Source organism: Emydura macquarii, unplaced genomic scaffold (assembly GCF_026122565.2).
Source record: "Emydura macquarii macquarii isolate MOO-44397 ecotype Brisbane River unplaced genomic scaffold, CSIRO-AGI_Emac_v2 contig_383, whole genome shotgun sequence".
Taxonomy (NCBI): Eukaryota; Metazoa; Chordata; order Testudines; family Chelidae; genus Emydura; species Emydura macquarii.
Window position 1 is genome coordinate 9,141,438 of NW_027130520.1, and position 19,565 is coordinate 9,161,002.

At 36.9% G+C, this 19,565-nt stretch overlaps 1 protein-coding gene across 16 annotated transcripts in view; it reads left to right on the forward strand.

Moving 5' to 3' along the window:
* The window catches only part of RIMS2 (regulating synaptic membrane exocytosis 2), a 738,692-nt gene that overhangs the window by 582,657 nt on the left and 136,470 nt on the right, over window positions 1-19,565 (forward strand). The window contains exon 28 of one of the 16 annotated variants that reach the window (XM_067537355.1): window positions 8,571-8,660. The exons of the other annotated variants lie outside the window; for them this stretch is intronic. Within the exon in view, the coding sequence (XP_067393456.1) occupies window positions 8,571-8,660 (90 nt within the window). The remainder of the gene's footprint in view (window positions 1-8,570; window positions 8,661-19,565) is intronic. 16 annotated transcript variants of the gene reach the window in all.

A 19,565-nucleotide genomic window follows, 5' to 3' on the forward strand; every position in this document is an offset into this window, starting at 1 on the left:
CAGAGTAGAGATATTTAAAAACCAAAAAAATAAAAAAAAACACCAAAAAACAAAAGACCACCAAACAAAAAACAGCTGTGAGGACCCTGCCCCCTCCTCCCCTCAGTTTTGGCTTAAAAACAACACATTTGCTCACTGCAGTGTCTCTTTGACTAGTGGATGTTGGTCCAGTAAAAGATATTACCTCACCTCCTTGTCTCTCTAATATTTCCAAATTGTTATTTAAATATATTCATACAACTTGAAAGTACCATTTACCGATTACATTACTACTTCGAATCTATTGATTTCATAATTTTATCAAATGTATCTAGAGTTTCTTAATATTTGGCAAAATAAATCATATTTATACTAACAATAGTAATATACTTTTGTTTTGAGAAGAGGTGATGTCAATTAAGCAGTGACACAAGTAGTGTTCAATTAAGTATCTTGTTTGAGTAATGGTGCATAAGTAATTTCTTTTAAAAGTGTAGTATTAATGAATAGGAGAGTCTATATACCACTTTTTGTATCTAAAAATGGAAGAAACCACCAGTACCATTAATTATTTAAAAAAAAAAAAAAAAATTAAGGCAGACATGGATGGGATTTGCATTTAGATAGTATTGTGATAAGCAATCCCATTCCATTCCCTAAGTTGCTAAGTAATTTGCTACTACAAATAATTGGACTACCCAAAGTCTGTCAAAGAAAATATAACTAGAGGAAAAAATTAAACTAGACTGTATTAGAATACTAGCTATAGTAATGATATAAAATATAGACATGTGACTCTATTTTTATCAGTGCCCAAGGATTTACACTAAAACTCTCCCTGAGTCGTAATCAGTGTTGCTCATATACATTTCCAGTCCTGGAGAAAAAGTCCAAGTTGTTTGCAGAATATATAAATTCAACAAGGAAGTTGAAGCCATAACGACAAATGATTGGGAGAGCATGTATTGTTTATATTTTGTCTATAATACTACAGATAGTTAAAATTAGTATGCAAACAAAGATTTTAAAATGAGCATAGAATTATTTACACACATAAAGAGATTAGGAAGAAGAAGGGCTCTTAATATCTGAACCTTATGGATTGGTCTTTTTTAATGAAAAATTATTTGATGCTGGAAGTCACAATTGGTCAAAAGAATGAGCTCATGCAAATAACATGAGTTCGTGATAACACAGGATCAATGCTGAGTCTTTAATAAGGAAGAAAACCTGTTCTTTGAGGCTGTATCAAATTGCAGCTTTACACAGGCTATGCTGTTCTGGAATTAATTCTAGGAATCTGGCTTATTAAAATAAAAATAATTACATAGAAGAGTTATAAGTTATAAGTTATAAGTTTAGTAAGCAAAGAGCATAGTAATAAATTGATAGCAAAATGAAATGTATGGCGAATGAATATATACAGTAGGTGTATGTTATGCAACCTAGGATAGACATTGAAGAGTTATTGAATAATCCATAAAAACTTGTAGCCATATTATCAGCTCTTAATGGGCTTTGTAAAACATAGAAATATTATTGGGTATTGATGGGTGAATGTATTGTGTGGGTGACATGCTTTGTTTAAAAGTGTGATAGGGTTTCCATTATAAAATCCTATTTTCAGAGTTTATAACATGATTGAAAATCAACCTGGTGAATGACTTAGCCCAGAGAAATGGTGTTATTTTTACTAATTTTTGATATAATTAGATTTTTATAAGATATACTGTAGAAATGTTATTTATATAACATATTGAGAAGGAGCCTATCACATGTTCCAGCTGTACACAGGGTTTGGAAAGTTGTCCTGATAGGGCAATTGAAGATTCTTCTTGTGTGAGGGAGTCCTAAATTGGCATTATGCCAATAAAGTTGGTTCTATACCATTCCTTCTTGGCCTTCATGATATGAGCAGCATGTTGGGGTGGAGGAAGGGATTGGAGTGATTCAAGATAATATAATAAGTTCTGCAGCCTTAGATATCAGGAAAGCACAAATGTGTCTTAAGACAACCTTTGCCCTCTCCCCTCAGCTGTGCCAAGTGGTGCCCTGAGAATCTGGCCTAACGTGTGCATATGTATTGACCTGCCTGGCTTTTTTATTCTCTTAACACTCAAAGAGGACTTTTCATTGTAAAGTAAAAATGTGTATAATGTGGACCATGCATTTTCAATGGCCTAAATAAATCTATCCCTATTTCACATCATTCTTATATTTTACTCTATTAATGCATGAGCATTTGGTGTTACATGTAATTTTTCTGCTTTTGAAAATGTATGTCATAGTGTTAACGGTATTTCAGTGTACTGTTTTGTATTTCATAAGGCATTAGTCAAAGCCACCCTTGATTAATTTTCACAGAAGTTTTCTCCAGACCTTAGTAAGACTATAATTCCTTTTTGGGAATTCATTTTACAGCGTGAAGAATAGAAAGAAGTTCTCAGAGTTTTCATTTGTAAGGAAAGATAACTACATTGTTTGTTCTAATTAGAAAAATGAAGACTTTCTGATGATCTAATTAAAATTTTAGAATTTGGAACTGAATTGATAAAAATTGATTCAGAGGGAGTGAATTTAATCTAAAATATTAGGAATTTGGATAAAATAGAAAGTGCATGAAAAAGGACTTGATGCACAGGGTATTTAACATATAGTTTTAGCTTACCAAGGGACATTTTCTCCCCTACTGTTGAAAAACACATGGAAAGGGAAGAACTTACATAGGAAAGATTCTTAGCTTCAGTAGCCCTGCAATTTTCTTGCATCATCATTAGCTCTGCAGTTTTGCTCTATCATCCCAACTCATCTGCTAAGAAATAGCCAAGGGCATGGACAGAAAGTCACAAAGTCTGAGGATCTACAAGTATGTTATTATCATTTACTATTTTGATATTGCTAACAGTGTGTTACTATATATTGAGTAAAGACTGGGAAACCCAGTGAGTACAAAGGCCAGTGTTTCCATCCCCCTATGTCTAATAGTAATAAATCTTGGATCTGTCCAGCTCTCAAATCCTTTTAGCCCAGAGTTGGTTCTGAGGGTTATAGAATTCTGCATGAATATTTTATCTTCTACTTAGTGCAGAACCCCACAAAATCTAGGTTGGCTCTGTTGTGTGTTTTTTTTATTGATTTTATATTCTTCTGTAAACATAAATCAAACCCTTGATACAGCAATTACTAAATGGTAATATTACGTTATATACTGTCTGGCTTGGTGTGCACTAATTGGAGAAGAGAGGAGAATAGTCAAGGAACTATAGCCTAGTTAGCTGAATAAAAGAGTATAAATCTGTTCAGTTTATCATTAGTTTTAGCATGACTAATGATAGTATTAAACAGATGAAAGGGCACTAGAAGCTTCTAGAATTTCATTGACATGTTTTGTACAACTTCACAGGAGTCCAGGAAATGGTTCAATGAGAACCTACTTATATCTTTTTTTCAAACCAGAAACAGCTAAAATGGACTCTTCATTAGTGTAATGCCACCACCAACCAACATATTACTCACCTGAGGCAAAAATTCTGCTACTGTGTCCATAGAGGCTCATGTGGTAGCAGAACTGCTATTACTCTGCTCCATAAGAGGTGGGTATGATTCTGGAGAAATGTGCAGGGGGTGCAAACCTCCTATACAGAACATAGCTCAGCCCCACAGGAAGAAGAGGACAGGTGATCTGTTGCTGTGAGCATTGTTCAGTGCCTATGCTTAGAGGAGGGTTATGTTGGGTGTGTGCATCACTACATTATTGGTCTGAAATAGCTGAACAGAGTAACTGAATAGTAGCTCTGTAGCCACCCCAAACTTAGGGAACAGATGCCTCCCACATTTTCATTAGGCATCTCCCCAGTGCTCAGCTCAGTTAGCTGGGCTGGTCTAGATTTGGTCCTAAATGCAAAGACCTCCATAATGCAATGTTAAGGGCCAGATGCTGGGGTGTAGCTGAGCTATGTTTGGTGCAGGTCAAGGTGGGAGCAAAGGTCACTGTACACTACCCTTATGTCCTTCCTGCTCCTGAAACTATCTACCAGTCCAATCCTCAACATGAACAAAAGAAGCCTCTGGGTTATTCTACTTTACACCAGCTGCCATTAGGCCTCCAAAACCATTCTGGTGTCCGAAAGTCAGGGATGTCATCCATACCCTCTTAATGGCCACAGCCTCTAGCCCAGTGGCATGGGAGTTGCTATGAATTCCACTAAGCAAGGAAAATCCTTCATTGGCTGGATCCACCAGAGTTATATGGTGGACTGCAGTGCCTCAGAAGATTTGCGTTGAACTTAATACAGTTACAAATTTAAAAAGAAAGAATATGGAAACATTAGAGTTCCCCCTTCCATGTTAACTTGTCCATGTGGTACTTTATGCTTTTTTTGGTCTGGTTAAATATCTAACATTAATGCAGTTCATATACACAGTACTATGGGATTTTAGTGGTTGCCTATAGGAATTGAAATGTGCTAGGCAAGTACGTGGGGACTTGGAGGCTTATAATAACAATTTCAAACTTAGGTGTGTAAAGTGTGGGATTTTGATAAATGACCTGATTTTCATAGATATTGAGTGCCCACAGATCCTGATAATAGCGAAGAGTCCAAATGGTACTGTTGGAGTTGCTAAGCACCTTTGAAAAAAAATCTCTTCTTAATGCCTCAGAAAATCTCTGCATATCTCATCTTAGAGAACCATTTCAAACTTACTTGGCTTTGAAACAGGTGATTATAAATGCAGTGCAATAGCTTTAAAATTGAAATGCAGTGGTTACGTAATATGGCATATGTTATGCATCATCTTCTACATAGGCAATATCTGCACTAAGAAAGTAAGTTCCCTCCCTGATGTTGACTATGACCAGTTAATACATTTTAAACAGGAATTGTCCTGTTTATAGTAGGTACAGAGTACTATTTAAAATCTTGTTAGTTAAAGCATGTTGGCCAATACATTTTAAAAAGCAACCTGTTTCCTAGTCTAGATATGGCCTTCAAGTCAATGTGTACGTCATTACCTATACTGATTTTTTTTCTACAGCAAAATAGCATAAATTCTCAGTGTTACGTGTATAACATTAAAATACATGCTGTGATATGACTAGATGAACTTCCATAGTGACCACTCTTTTTTGACAAAGTCAGATTACATGACATTTTATTCTTATTTCATGATGTATCCAAGGATCAGTGTAGACGCTAGTGGGATTAGTTTTTATCAGCATTGCATTGATAGTTCAGGTGGCACTACAGATATTGTGCATAAACACTCACTGGCAAAATTAAGTCACTTTGTTTATAGGACAGAAATATATAGAACTGGTGAAATTATAGGACGGAAATATATATATATATATATGACAGAAATATATAGAACTGGGGAATTAATACCTCCAGAATTTTCAGAAATTGAATTTAGAGATTATATCACCATAGAATTATGGAATCTGTTTTTTAATATAGTCATCATAATAGGCTTGGGCTACTTTCCTGACACTGAAAAGTGAAATGGAGCAACTTCAGATCAGAAGGCCTGAAGGATGAGTACAAGTGCTTTTCTACATTTTGACACAGAGATGTATCCATCCTCCTATATAATAATAGTAGAATAATACCCGTTTATGGCAAATTGCCATATGTGCTTCACTACTGTCATGATTTTTTCCCATTTGTTGTTATGGGTGTGATCCTGTAAACATGCCCATGAATAACATCTATGAGTAGTCCAAATGATTTTCTGGGCCAGCAAATCATCTGGATGCCCAAATAGCCCAAAATTAACACAAAGATTTATCAGGGCATATGCTATCCAACTGTTTAGGCTGATATTAAAAGAACTAGCACATGAAAGTGCAAACCCAATAGCAAGAATTTTTAATGAAACAGTAGGATCATACCCTATGACTGGAGAACTGCTTATATAGCATATGTTTTTAAGAAAAGGGAAAAATGTGATCCAGAAAACTAGAGATCCATTAGTTTGACCTCCATTGTATTCAAAGTCTTGGAACAAACTTTGAAAGAGAAAATAGCTAAGGACATAGAGATAAATGGTAATTGTGATAAAATAAATGTGATTTTACTAAAAGTAGATCATGACAGATCAACCCGATCTCTTTCTTTGCAAAGATAACTAATTTTTTAGACAAAGGAAATCCACCTGGATTTCTGTAAGGCATTTGATACAGTTCCATTTGGGAAATTATTAGTTAAATTGAGAAGATAAGTATTAATGTGAAATTGAAAGGTGGGTAAGGAACTGGTTAGAGGGGAGACTACAACAGATCATACTGAAAGGTGAAAAGAGGGAGGTTACTAGTGGAGTTCCTCAGGGATCGGTCTTGGAACCAATGTTATTTAACATTTTAATCAAAGACATTGGCACAAAATGTGGGAGTGTGCTAATAAAATTTGCAGATGACACAAAGTTGGGAGGTATTGCCAATATCGAGGAGAACCAGAATATCACAGAGAAGATCTGGATGATCTTGAAAACTGGAATAATAGAAATGGGATGAAATTTAATAGGTACAAGGTCATGCACTTAGGGACTAACAGCAAGAAATTTTGCTGTAAGATGGGGATGTATTAGTTGGAAGTGGCAGAGGAGGAGAAAGACCTGGGTGTATTGGTCAATCATAGAATGACTATGAGCCACCAATATGATGCGGCCATGAAAAAGGCTAACACAGTCTTAGGATGCATCAGATGAGGGATTTCCAGTAGAGATAGGGAAGTGTTATTATCATTATACAAGGTACTGGTGAGCCCTCATCTGGAATACTGTGTGCAGTTCTGGTCTCCTATGTTTAAGAAAAATTAAATCAAATTGGAATAGTTGCATAGAAGCGCTACTAGGATAAATAGAGGAATGAAAAACATACCTAATGAGAAAAGACTTAAGCAGCTTGGCTTGTTTAGTCTAAACAAAGACTGATGGGAGATATGATTGCTCTCTGTAAATACATCAGGGGGATAAATACCAGGGAGGAAGAAACGCCAATGCTGGCACAAGAACAAATGGATATAAACTGCCTATTAACAAGTTTAGGCTCGAAATTAGACAAAGATTTCTAACCAGCAGAGGAGTAAAGTTCTGCAACAGTCCTCCCAGGAGAGGAGTTGGGGCAGAAAACCTAACTGGTTTCAACACTGAGCTTGATAAGTTTATGGAGGGGATGGTGTGGTGAGATTGCTTATAATGTCATGTGGCCCATCTGCAACTACTAATAGTAAATATCCCCAAAGGATGAAGATGGATGCTAGAGTGGGAGGGCTCTGAATTACTGTAGTGAATTCTTTCCCAGGTGTCTGGCTGGTGGGTCTTGCTAACATGTTCAGGGTCTAACTGATTGCCATATTTGGAGTTGAGAGGGAATTTCCCCCCAGGTTGGATTGGCAAAAACCCTGGGAGGTTTTTATGTTCTTCTGCAGCACGGGCCACCTGCTGTTTTAAACTAGAATAAATGGTGGATTCTCTGTAACTTGAGATTTAAACAAGATTTGTGTACTTCAGAAACTCAGCCAGAGGTTATGGGTCTGTTACAGGAGTGGGTGGGTGAGGCTCCGTGGCCTGCAATGTGCAGAAGGTCAGACTAGATGACCTTGATGGTCCTTCTGCCTTAAGGTCTATGTGTCTAAAATCCCCTTTAGTAAGAGATTAACTTAAAAAAGCTTTAAAACCTAAAAAGGAGATTGCTGAAGCCAGTTTAACCCTAGCAAAAGATAGATAGTAAACCGTTAGACCCAAAATATAAAAGCCAAAGAAAGAAATTTCAGAATCTATCTGAATCAAGAGAACGGGGTCCTGGATGGAGGAGGTACATACGCTTCTGTGGACAACTATCATATCTTGGTATTGAGGTCAGATATGCTAATTTACAAAGTATAGGAACCTGGAGGCTACTTTCACATTATGAGAATGTTACCTGAGTGATTTATTACTCTTAATATACTAACTGAAAGAAAAACAAACCCAATACTTTATCATAAACTGTAAGTTAAAATATTGAATATTTATGTTTTTTTAAAATGGAAACCTCAACTATTTTTGGCATAAATATTTAAATATAGATTGTGGGTAACTCAACTGATGTATCTGTTAAAAATAGTCTGTTGGTTTAAAAAGAAACATACATGGTTGATAGTTTCATTTTTTGTTTGTTTGTTTGTTTGTTTGTTTGAATTATAAATTTGCAAAGCCTTTTTTACCAAAATATATTTGGTAAAGGTCTTTTTTTTAATTTACAGAAATATAAAAATATCCTAAAACTCCATAGATTATAACACACTGATCTTTAAAAACTGAAGAAATCACTATGCATTACAACATACACTTTTTCTATTCAAAATGTTAAGTATAACAGAGAGCAGCCAAAATATTCGGTAGATTGTATGGAGATTGCTGTTCATTGTATGTCCTATTCTGTATTTTAAGACATTTGATAAAAAAAACTAAAGAACTGAACTCAAGTTTTGCCCTGCCAATTACAGTTTGCCTGTTTAGATTAAGCTGTTCCAAATGATGTTAGGTGTTTTATAATGGAAGTTACATAATGTTTCTGACAAGCTCTGATTTCTTTTGGTTTATGCTAGAAGTTACATGGGAGGACCAGCAGAAAAAGGTGAATGGTACAATAACTGATGACAAACCATTGCCGAAAAAGAAACACCATTCTGAGCCAGGTTCGTCAGGGTTTGGAAAACCACATGAAAGCATGAGACTATAGAAGCATTACATTTCATGCTTTTGTAATGAGTGTGTGCTTGATGTACCTTATTTTTTCACTTTGGTGTGAAATTTTTAGTATGTAGAGACCATTTAGTTTAGTGTTGTACACAATTCTGTTTTAGATTAGCAAAAGTAGATCCACTTGTGTAAGCAATTGTGTTAGACTGCACATGCATTAGAAAAAGAAATAATTTGGTTTAATATTAGCATTACCTTGCTTTTCAGTTTCAGTTCTATTTTGATTTATATATGTATGTGAGTCTCAGAAACCCAAGTATGAGTTCTGCCAATCCTTATCTTGGTTAATCCCAACCAAGGTATACATTGCGGATAAGGAGGTGGGACACTCACCTCCCCAAGTTCTGAAACCGAATCCTACCTATGTCAGATGTCGCTTAAAGCATAAACAAGGTGCAAACATCCCCGTCAATCCAGTGCCATTCTCTGCATGTCTCCAAGATAGGTACTCTTAAATCTGAGTTTGGAAATGTATCCCCTATCCTACAGAGATGTGCATAGCATTGAGCTCAATGGGTCTACTCACATACTTAAAGTTAAGAATGTACTTAAGTCTGTGTACACTTATCTGCAGTAAGGATAAAGTTTCTGTGTGCAGGAGACAGAACTTTCTCAGGAGCTGATCTAAGACTGTGGAATGAACTACCCTGGGAACTAATGACCATTGCAAACCTCACTATCTGCTGCTCCAAGTGGAAGGCACATTTCTAAAAATACAATGAAACAAAACAAAAATGCCCTACTAAAACAAGACACTACACAACATGCACTTCTTCCCCGGGAAGAGCATGAGAGAACAAACAACATGTGGCAGATGTCAGACGCATAACTACCAGAAGGCATTCAGATATTACAGTAATAAGCACATACAAGTAATCAGAATACACAAAGACTAGAATACAATTGGGGCCTTAGTTTGCAAAGATTCAGCCTTGGGAACACAGTATTCAAGGGTTGATCCAAAGCCCATTAAAGTCAGTTGAAGTCTTTCCATTGACTTCTATAGGATCTGAATTAGGTCCTAAAATTCTGAAAATATTACTTCATCCATTTTCAAGTTTTATGAATATGAAAAAGGAACTTTACTGATTGTTCATGTATTATGTGTTTTGTTTCTGTGTTATGAAATTTTGTAGAAGTTGAAAGAAGTTGAATTATTGGTTTGAACAGCAGTGCTTTTGTTATTAATAAAAATTTAGTACAGAATTTTTAGTTTATAAATTTAGTATCTACAGTGGGCTAAATTCAGCCTTTGGTTATACTTGAGTAACCTCATTCTTCCGTACATCAAATATATTAATAAAACAGTCTAAATTATTTTGAAAGAATTACTATGGCCAAGTAGGCCATTGTGCTATGAAATAAGATAAAATAGATTGTAATTGATTTACAGTTGTAGGTGCTGTTGCTGTTTACCTGGTCACAAATATCTAGGGCCAGATTCTTTCCTGTGCCAAGATACATTCAGTGAGGGAACCATTCTTAAGTTACACCAGCCCTGACACAAATTGGAGCAGCCTAGGAGCTGCTTTACTTAGAACAACTGAGTATGTTCCTAAAGGACAATATACCAGTTGCAAATTGCTGTAAGGTGCAGAGGTTTGCTGTGCAGTGGTGCTGGAACAGTTTTTATAGCGGGGGTGCTGCAAGCCATTGAATCACACTGTAACCCCTGCATTTCAAGACAGGGGGTGCAGCAGAACCGCTAGCACCCCTCGCTCCAGCACCTATGTGCTGTGGGCTCTGGCCCACTGCCTATAATCCCTTTATGTCAGCTGTGGGGAGGTGATTGGTGTAAGAGCTGGTTTCATCTCTTATATGCCAACTGAGATTTCTGTTCCACTTGTTAAATTCTCAGTTGTTCAGCTGCAGTCAAGTTATGTCTTCTTTGTGTTGTTCACATGACACAAAGGGACTGGGCCTGAGAATCTGACTCAATTTTTAGGGAGTGCTTAAATACAGGTTTGGGGCCTGATCCTGCAAACCCTTACTCATGTGAGGAATTCTTACTCATGCAAGTAAAGGTTTATAGGATTGGCCTTTGTGCAACAGGCCAGAGCTGATGCTGTCTATTGGGTGACTACTATGAGCCAATTGGGGGGTTTTACTCTATTTTTATTCAGGTTTTACTCATCAATGGGGAATTTGTCTGTGTGAGACCTGAGTAAGACCCATCCAAATGAGTCCTATGCATTCTCTAAATGAGTACTGTTCCCAAATATAAGATATGCAGTCTAAAATAATTTATCTGGGTAAAAACATACACATTTTTAGGGAAATAATCCTAATTATTTTTTAAACAATTTTGAATGTATGAGCCTGATAAATATTCTGAACATGACGTACCCTTTATATATCTTCTGGACAAGATTTTAAATTAATAAATGAAAATGATGTTTAATCATTTACCTCTGCAATCAAGAAAGCATTTTGAGATACAGTATGTTAAAAAGATGCTATATGAGAAAATACTGGGTCACATTATTATTAGTATAGTTCAGTATGACATCACATAGCATCTTTCGAACATACTATGTCTCAAAATGCTCTACAGCTGCATAATTAAATTTTAATTAATAGTAGCAGGAGTTAGATGTTCAGAAAAATCAATAGCAGGGAGAAAATATAGATGTTCATATTTGAAACAAGCCAGGAAAGAGACGAAGAAATAGTGTAGGGGGTTCCACATGGGAGGAGCTGCAGAGGAGAAGGATCTCATATCAGTAATGGTGAAATTGTGTGGAAGGATAGATAAGAAGTAAATGCTAAACAAGTGTAATGAATGGGTAGGGTTGAAATATAGACCAAGCTTTCTGAAGCTGTATGTACAAAGTACTTCAATAATTTTAAAATGTGGGACCAGATTCTGGGCTGCATATGAGCAGCTTTTCACTGTTCTTTTATTATAACACTACTGTAAAGCTAGCTTATCCAACCACTGGGGAATCCCCATGTGTAAGAGGGTCATCAGTCAATAACAAAGCAGTTACTTTAGTCACTGTTACTCAACCAAATACTCAGCAGATTGTTTCAGCCCTCCAGGTTGGGTGATCACATGACCAGGTTGGAGAACTAAAAAATGCACTGAATGTTTGGTTGAATTAAATAGCATTGCAAATAACTGTATTGCTATTGACTGATGACTGGGACTGACAATGAGATTTTGGTGATAAAAAATTAGTTGGGGGAGGGTCCCAGTCTTCTGATTTCTTGAGGAGGAGCCCAGGAAATTTTAGATAAGCAGAGGAGATGCTGAGTGAGAAACAAATGATATAAAAGAATTTTAATTCAGGGACTTTACCGAAGGAGAAGCCACATAGTCATACATATTCCTTGCTCATATCATCCTTTGATCATAGGTCAAACTCCAAGTAAACTGAAAACCAGAGAGGTTTAGTTAAATATAAACATTAATAATTCAGTCAGTATGTAACTCCTTGTGTGATTTGGTTTGATATGAAAATCAGTATAATCTAAATTATGGAATGTTTTCCTGTTTTTAATTGCCTCCATTTTTCATTTCAGTGCAACACAGAATTTTTATTAATTACACATAATCGCATAGTAGTATTTGTCAGGGGGAAGCAGGAATGTTTGACAGCTGAATAGCTGTGACATGCATTAAAAACAGTGGGATGCCATTTGGATTTTTGAATCCATGTAATGGTTGAGGCTTTTGGTACTTGGGAGGAGATACTTTTTCTCTCCCTTCCCGTATGGGTCAGAAAAGTCTTCACTTGGATTTTTGGGGAGCCTTGAATTATTAATTCCCCATTTTAATTATTAAAAATAATAACTTTCCCTAATCACCCATTCAATACCCATTTCTGCATTCAGAAAATGTGGATAAGCACAAAAGCTGAATATTTTTGTTAAAATAATCAGCACTGAAAACTTACTACGTTGCCAACGGTTGGGTTTCAGAGTTAACAAAGTATTCTGATGAATGAGACAGTTCACACATCTCTGAAAGATATTTTTTCAGGCTGTCTTTTTGTAGATTCAGTAACACTGCACTGCATCAGTTTACATTTGTTTCACATTCTGATTATTTTCTTCACAAAAATAAATGCTAGAAACTTTTTTTAAATAAAAGATTTGATATGGTGGCCAAAAGTAATCAGCACAGGTAATATAATTCAATGGAGAATAAGATAAAATCTACAGAAATAATAAGGACAAGACTATGATCTCTAATGTGTTTTGGGAAGAAATATTTTGAATTAATATTAAAAATGATAGTATATTCATATTGTTCACAGAATATATCTCTGTGTGTATATAAAAATGTTTTAAAAATAGATAACTATTTCGGGTAATTGGAATAGCACATCACATTTGAGAAATAGAGATTTTGGCAAATAATCATTCAGAAATCTAAACAAAAGTTACCAAAGATGATAAAATACAGTAATGAAGATGGAAATGATGTAGAGCAGCGGTTCTACCGAATCCGCCGCCGGAAGTGCCCACCCACCCACCTGCAGGAAACCCTGCTGCCGAAAAGGGGCAAACGGCGGAAGGGTTTCGGCGGAGGGCATTGTTCCCCCCATGTAACCCGCCGCGCCGAAAGCCCCCCTCACCACCGCTGCGAAACCCTGCCACCGCTGAAAGTCCCCCCCCCCCTTTTTTCCCGAGTGGTACTCGGGTCAGGTACAGTCAGGTCAAGTGGTACTGACCCGAGTGGTACTCAGGAAAAAAAGGTTGAGAACCACTGATGTAGAGCAAACTGTGCTGTGCCACTGAAATTTATTTCTAGATAATGAAAGCAAACATAACTAGGAGGAACATAACCATTCAGTGACACAAGCTCATTACCTGATCTCAGCCAGGTCTCTGTCATAGCCAAGATATAAATACCAAATTCTGAAAGTATCATTAATGAAAAGACTAATTTTATAATGACCTAAACTTAAACACTTTCATTATTTTCTATAGACTTTTATAAGATAGTTAGGGTGATAGAACTAACCTGAAAGATATTGTTCTGTATGAAAAAAATAAACAACACTCACTAAATTAATTTGGATAAGATCCCCTATGTATTATTTCCCAAGGGGTGGCTATCTATTTCATCTTATCTATTCTATCTACTCTATTTAGGATCTGATTCTACACAATCATCATGATATTACAGAGTTTCTAAGCCCCTGATTTAAATTAATTATTATACCAAGTCTTATGTTGTGTGAGAACCTTAAGAAGGTATCTACAGGAATATGATTTAAATATAACAATGTGGAAAGATAGTTCAAGCCAAATCTTAAAAGTTGGTTCTGCTCTGAAAAGTGGATTTTAAACAGTGGCATTGTGCAGTTTTATGTTTATGGAGTGTCAGTGATTTCCATTTCAGTTGTGCCCTTTTAGAGATAAAAATATTTTTTTTCTAACTGTTAGTCTGGTAAACTTAAGCTGAGCTCTGAGAATCAAGCTAGATTCATTCCTTCTCCGGCATCGTTACCAGTAACAAGATTTGGCAAGCCAAATTCTGCTGTCAGTGACACATTTTATCCTTTATCTTCAAAGGGATTGCACAGTATTGACTTTTGATGGGGTGAACCCCTAGCACTGGTGAGAAACGGTTAAAGGCCCTCTTAGTCATTTTCATTTCACCTGGTTGGAAATTAGATAGTTACTTGTCAGCCAGAGCGGATGGGAATAAGGACTAAAGAAAGATCATGCGTTTACTCAACAGACACCTGTAGGGTTTATGAATAGGCTGAGAAAGTTAAGCAGGCTCCTGTGAAGGGTCCCAGTGCCAAAGATGGTTGGAGGTTAGAGGCCTTAGGAAGACATAGGCAGGAAAGTGATCGATACCAGATTCTGGGAAAACGCAGTGGAACCCCAGGAAAGGTTTTAACAGATGGACCAGAAGATAGGACTCTTGATTCTTTAGGACTTTGGACTGCATTGGGCACTTTGTTACCTTGGAAGGGGTTTGAACTAGACACTTCTCAGCTGGAGGGCTGAGTGGCAAGCAAAGGCAGATATCCTACTGGAGGCATTAGTGGGGAAAGACCCCTGCACTACTGTGTCCAGGCATGAGGAGGCACCCTCCAAGTGAGGGCACACTGTAACATGGCCCTGTAATTGGAGGTTAGTAGGTATTTCTGTTAATACATGAAATAGAATAGAAGGTAGCTCACACTCCCTATAGCTGTATAGGCTCTATAATATTAATAGGAGTAAAACCTAGGAAAATCTTACTTTTGTCATGAAAGGAAACTGGTAACACTCAGAATTCGTCCAGAAAGCAGAGGTGAGGAGTAAGAAGATGTCATTTTTAAATATAATTTTCTGAAGTAGAGTTATATTCTCTAAAATCTATCAGTTGTTCTCAGGAATATTTTAACTGATCTTAAGAATAGCCCAGAGAGCATATATGGTCTGTTCAGAAATCCATTCAGTCACATTGGCTTCTGTGACTGAATAGATTGTGTGCAAGGCCAATGCCTGACAAGGTAAAATAGATGGATTGTGTGCAAGGCAATGGACTGTATGCATGCAAAGCAATGGATTGTGTTCAAGGTCAATGCCTGATAAGGTAAAATGGCCTAGAGACTGTTCTAATTTACATTACTGCTAATGACTCCAGTGGGCCAAAGCCACAGCCCAGTATTGGCAAAGGTACAGCATAGGAGCGCTGTGACTGTCCCCCTTTTTCAGCTCGGACCCTATGCACTGCAGCTGAGAGGAGAGGTGGTGTAAAAGCCTGTGTACAGGCTGCGTGCCATTAGACAATCACCTCCTCAATCCTGCTGTCCACACACACAGTGGGGGTAATCTTGCTACGGCCGGATACATTGCTCTGTGGCCAGATTCTGCCAGTGTTATAGCAGGTTTCCTGAAACTTTCCAAGATGGGATTCAGCCTCTAGTTAGGAATGACTTTAATTTTTTACAGAGAATACTTTAGGAACCCAGGCTGCAGCAGGGAGCCACTAATTCAGCACAGTCCCTGGCCAGGCCACCAACTTTTGAGGCTGCATTGGACTGCTGACACTGGAGAGATTGTGGGCAGCTTGCACTGCTGCACCCCGCTCCTGATGGACTTTCCACTGCTAAGGCCCCTCTGCCATAGCCTGCTGTGACATAATGGATCTAGTCCAATTTGAACAGAATGCAATTGACAATATAACCTATATGGTTACATGGAACATTTTTATAGTTTATAAAGCATCTTTTTAAAAATTAGAAATCCCATCTATCATTAATCAGATCAGGTAATGGCAAATTGTAAATAAAAAAGATAAAAAGGTAAAGAGATGAAAATAAAAAGAAATAGCTCAGAATCACAAGAAATATATTGTTTTAAAAAGCCTATAAAAGCATTAGAAGCAAGATGCATATTTGACTAGAAATGCTTTAGAGTCTAGCAAGGTTATTGGGGGACAAGTTAAGATTATAATAAAGATATGGAGAAAAGAATGGATCCGTCTCTACTATAATTGAAGATGAGAAAATTCTTATGCTTAAGGTATTCTTAATGGGAAATCAAAGCTTTTTGAAAATAAATTGAAATCTCTAAGTTATGGGGCAATTTGGGTGGCTATTGTTCAGTAAATCACCAAGAGTAAATGGTATTTATCTAAGGATTTTGAAAGAAATTAAGTGCAGAAAGGCAAAAATACTGATATATGTCAGCAATATATCCTTAAGAACCCTAACAACTCAAGGCTAGCATGATACCTTACTTTAAATTGTTTCGTGGTTCCGTGAGAGAATGTTGTACACTCAGTGCACCGCTGAGTCAACAACCTGATGGAATACAGTACTGACCTTTTATTCTTAACTACTGATATAGTGGCTTCTGCTGTAAACACCGCCTCCTCTGAGCTATGATGGATGAAGCATGAAGGCAGGTGGGATAGAGTTTCAGTGTCAGAAATCACATTCGGAGACCTTGAAACCTTTGTTTTCTTATGCAGTGCAAGGAAAGGGATAGAGCCTCAGTCCTTTGCTCTCTAGCATAAGTATGAATGGAGGCCATTTTTAGGAGAAATGTTAACCACCAGGCATAGTCCGCTGCATTGAGAGGTAGTAACTCTCACACCCTGTTTATACCTGATTTATTACTCTGAAGAGTGTAGGGTAAAAGCTAATGGTGTATGGACAGAGAATAGGTGTATCCTATGTTGATGGAAATAAGGTAGGGTAAGATGCGAGGATCTCTTAAATCGTCAATTAGTTGGTCTATCTTGATGTTGGTAATCTTGCCAGTTTCACCTTATCTCTAATGTTCCATTTTTCAAAAAGGTTATTGGTAAAGTTGGGCTGAAGAAGCTCTTGGTTCAGATTTCCTAGTCCCCTTTCCAAGTGGTTTTAGAACTAATTATGTTATAAAGACAGCACTGATCTGTTGATGATCATCTGACAATGACCTCTTGACAATGGGCAAAAATTAAATGGCCATGTTGTTTACTTTAGTTCTCTCTATAATAATGTATATCATGATGTATTGTTGACATTATTATATATAGATGAAGAGTTGTGCAAGGGTTGTGCAAGGGTGATGTGGGTCTATAATCTTTGAGAGAGACCAAAGGATAGTATCATCTGATCCCAACAGCTCTCTTGTGCTGATACTGCAAATCACTGCTATTTCATCTTTTTTGTTCAATGTGTATGTGAAGCTACTGGAGGAGAGATTGAACTATTTAGATTACTACACCAGTAATATGCTGATGATATGAGTAACATGTGACACAGAAATGATTATTTGGATTGTTCAGTCTTTCAGATTTCACAGTATCCAGACAAAACTGGGGCTTGAATGAGGTCTTGCCAGTTAAAGTTCAATCCAGACATGATAAAAGTGATGCAGAAAATATCCACATAAGATGACAACGCTGATATTTGGGTTTCCCCCAGTTTTTGTTAGTAAGGTGGGTAATCAGGGTCCTATTGGATCTCTATCTGCTATTATATGGCCATGTACAGTAATAACCAGGACTGGTTTCCTTCATCTTTGTCTGTCAAGGTAATTGCAGCATTTAGTCAAAGATACAGACCTTGCCACTAGCACTCATAATTTACAAGCCTCAATTAAGGGACATGAATAACTCCAGGGTGAGAAGGAAAGTCTTAGCATTTATTTAAAAATGATTAAACAATTGAAGACAAAGAGTAATTGAAGTGGATTTCTGTCCTTCAAAATACAATGAAGTTAAAAATTGGGAGCCCCAATTGTCATTTTTGGGGACCAATATTGTTTAATGTATTTTTCATGATTTAGAAGAAGTAGCACAATGTAGACTGAATTTAGCTAGAATAAGAGAAATATAATGAACGGTCACAAAAATAGTCTAAACTCATATATGTTGAATTCTGAATTTCTTACTAACCCCTGGCTCTAAGGCTATGTCTACATTGACGGTGGCAAAATTGCCGCTGTCAGATTGACTTATCTGGATTGACTGAGTCCAGAAGTCGACGCTATTAATCCACCCCCGCAAGCGGCATAGCGCTGCGTCGACGGGAACACGGTTCCTGTTGGTGCAGTGCAGTGAAGATGGCGTGCAGAAGAGAAGCATAGCAGTCGACGGGAGTTGCACAAGTTTTCTGCGTAGTTTATGTAACTCCCGTCGACTGCCACCGAATACCTTGGGTAAGTGTAGACCAAGCCTATATTATAGTACCTCGAATAAGCAGCAGCAGCAGCAAGCTTATATAAATGAACTGCCCAGCCCAAATGATTCAGACTAGAATAAGTTGACTAAAATCAATATATGACCCCCTTCTATATCTAATCACGTGCAGCTCTTAATACATATCCTTATCAAAAGTCTACATGAAAAGGTTTACTTTTCATGGCTGCTATCAATGGTAATAAATCCAGGCTTTAGTAGACTTCACACGGACGTGCAGTCCAGAGCATAAGGACTTCTCATAGGAAAAAATCCTGCCATCTCCATGCCTCTTTTTAGTTGATTGCTGCTGTGGTGCTATTCCATAGGACACAGTCATAATGAAATCTTGGGGTTTCTGAATATAAACTGAACTTGTACAGAGGTCAGGAAGGAATTTTACCTTCATGTACAGCGTACCACATATGGCTTGCTGGACTCTATGTATGACAGACAGACCAACTGTCTGATGTAGCATTCTTTTTCATGCTACTTTTTGTGTATAGTTATTTCCAACTCCATTTCTGACTGCTGCTTTGGACAGAATTTTTGTGAGCTCTTTTATCATGGGCCTGATTTCATCACAAGTCGAGTCCACTGACATACCTGGGAGCAGGATTAGACCAGAAAGATCAACTTTCTGACATCAATTACTTTGATTCAAAATAGCTAATATAGCCTATATTGCAAGTAGATTGTATATAAACGTGGTAACGTACCCTGAAGAATTTATTTTCTTAGGCAGAATTGGAGTTTTAATAATTTAATAATTTAAATCAGATGACCTATTGGTGGGAGTCCTCTATCATCTTCTATGACAGATAATGTCATACTTTTTATTAACTGGATTTCAAAATGCTCCTCAGTGTGTAACAGTAACAGACTAGCATTTTGAAAAATCTTTGTTTGTTATATAAACATATAATCTGAATTTGGTTCAAAGGAACAAAATCATAATTGCAATCTTTCTGCATTTCTCATTTGTATTTCTTGTATTCTGTGACAAGTTATATCTTTTGAGATTTGTAAAGCAGTAACTTCGATGCATAGTGGATAATTTTCATGAAATACAGAGATAATGCTACCCAAATTATTTAGAGGTTGTTCTTTTATGTGTTTCCCAACCTTCTTTCTATCTATTGCCCTTATCTATATATAGGAGTGTTTCTAGGTTCTCCATATTCCTATTCTGTTTTTATCTAATCATATATTTATT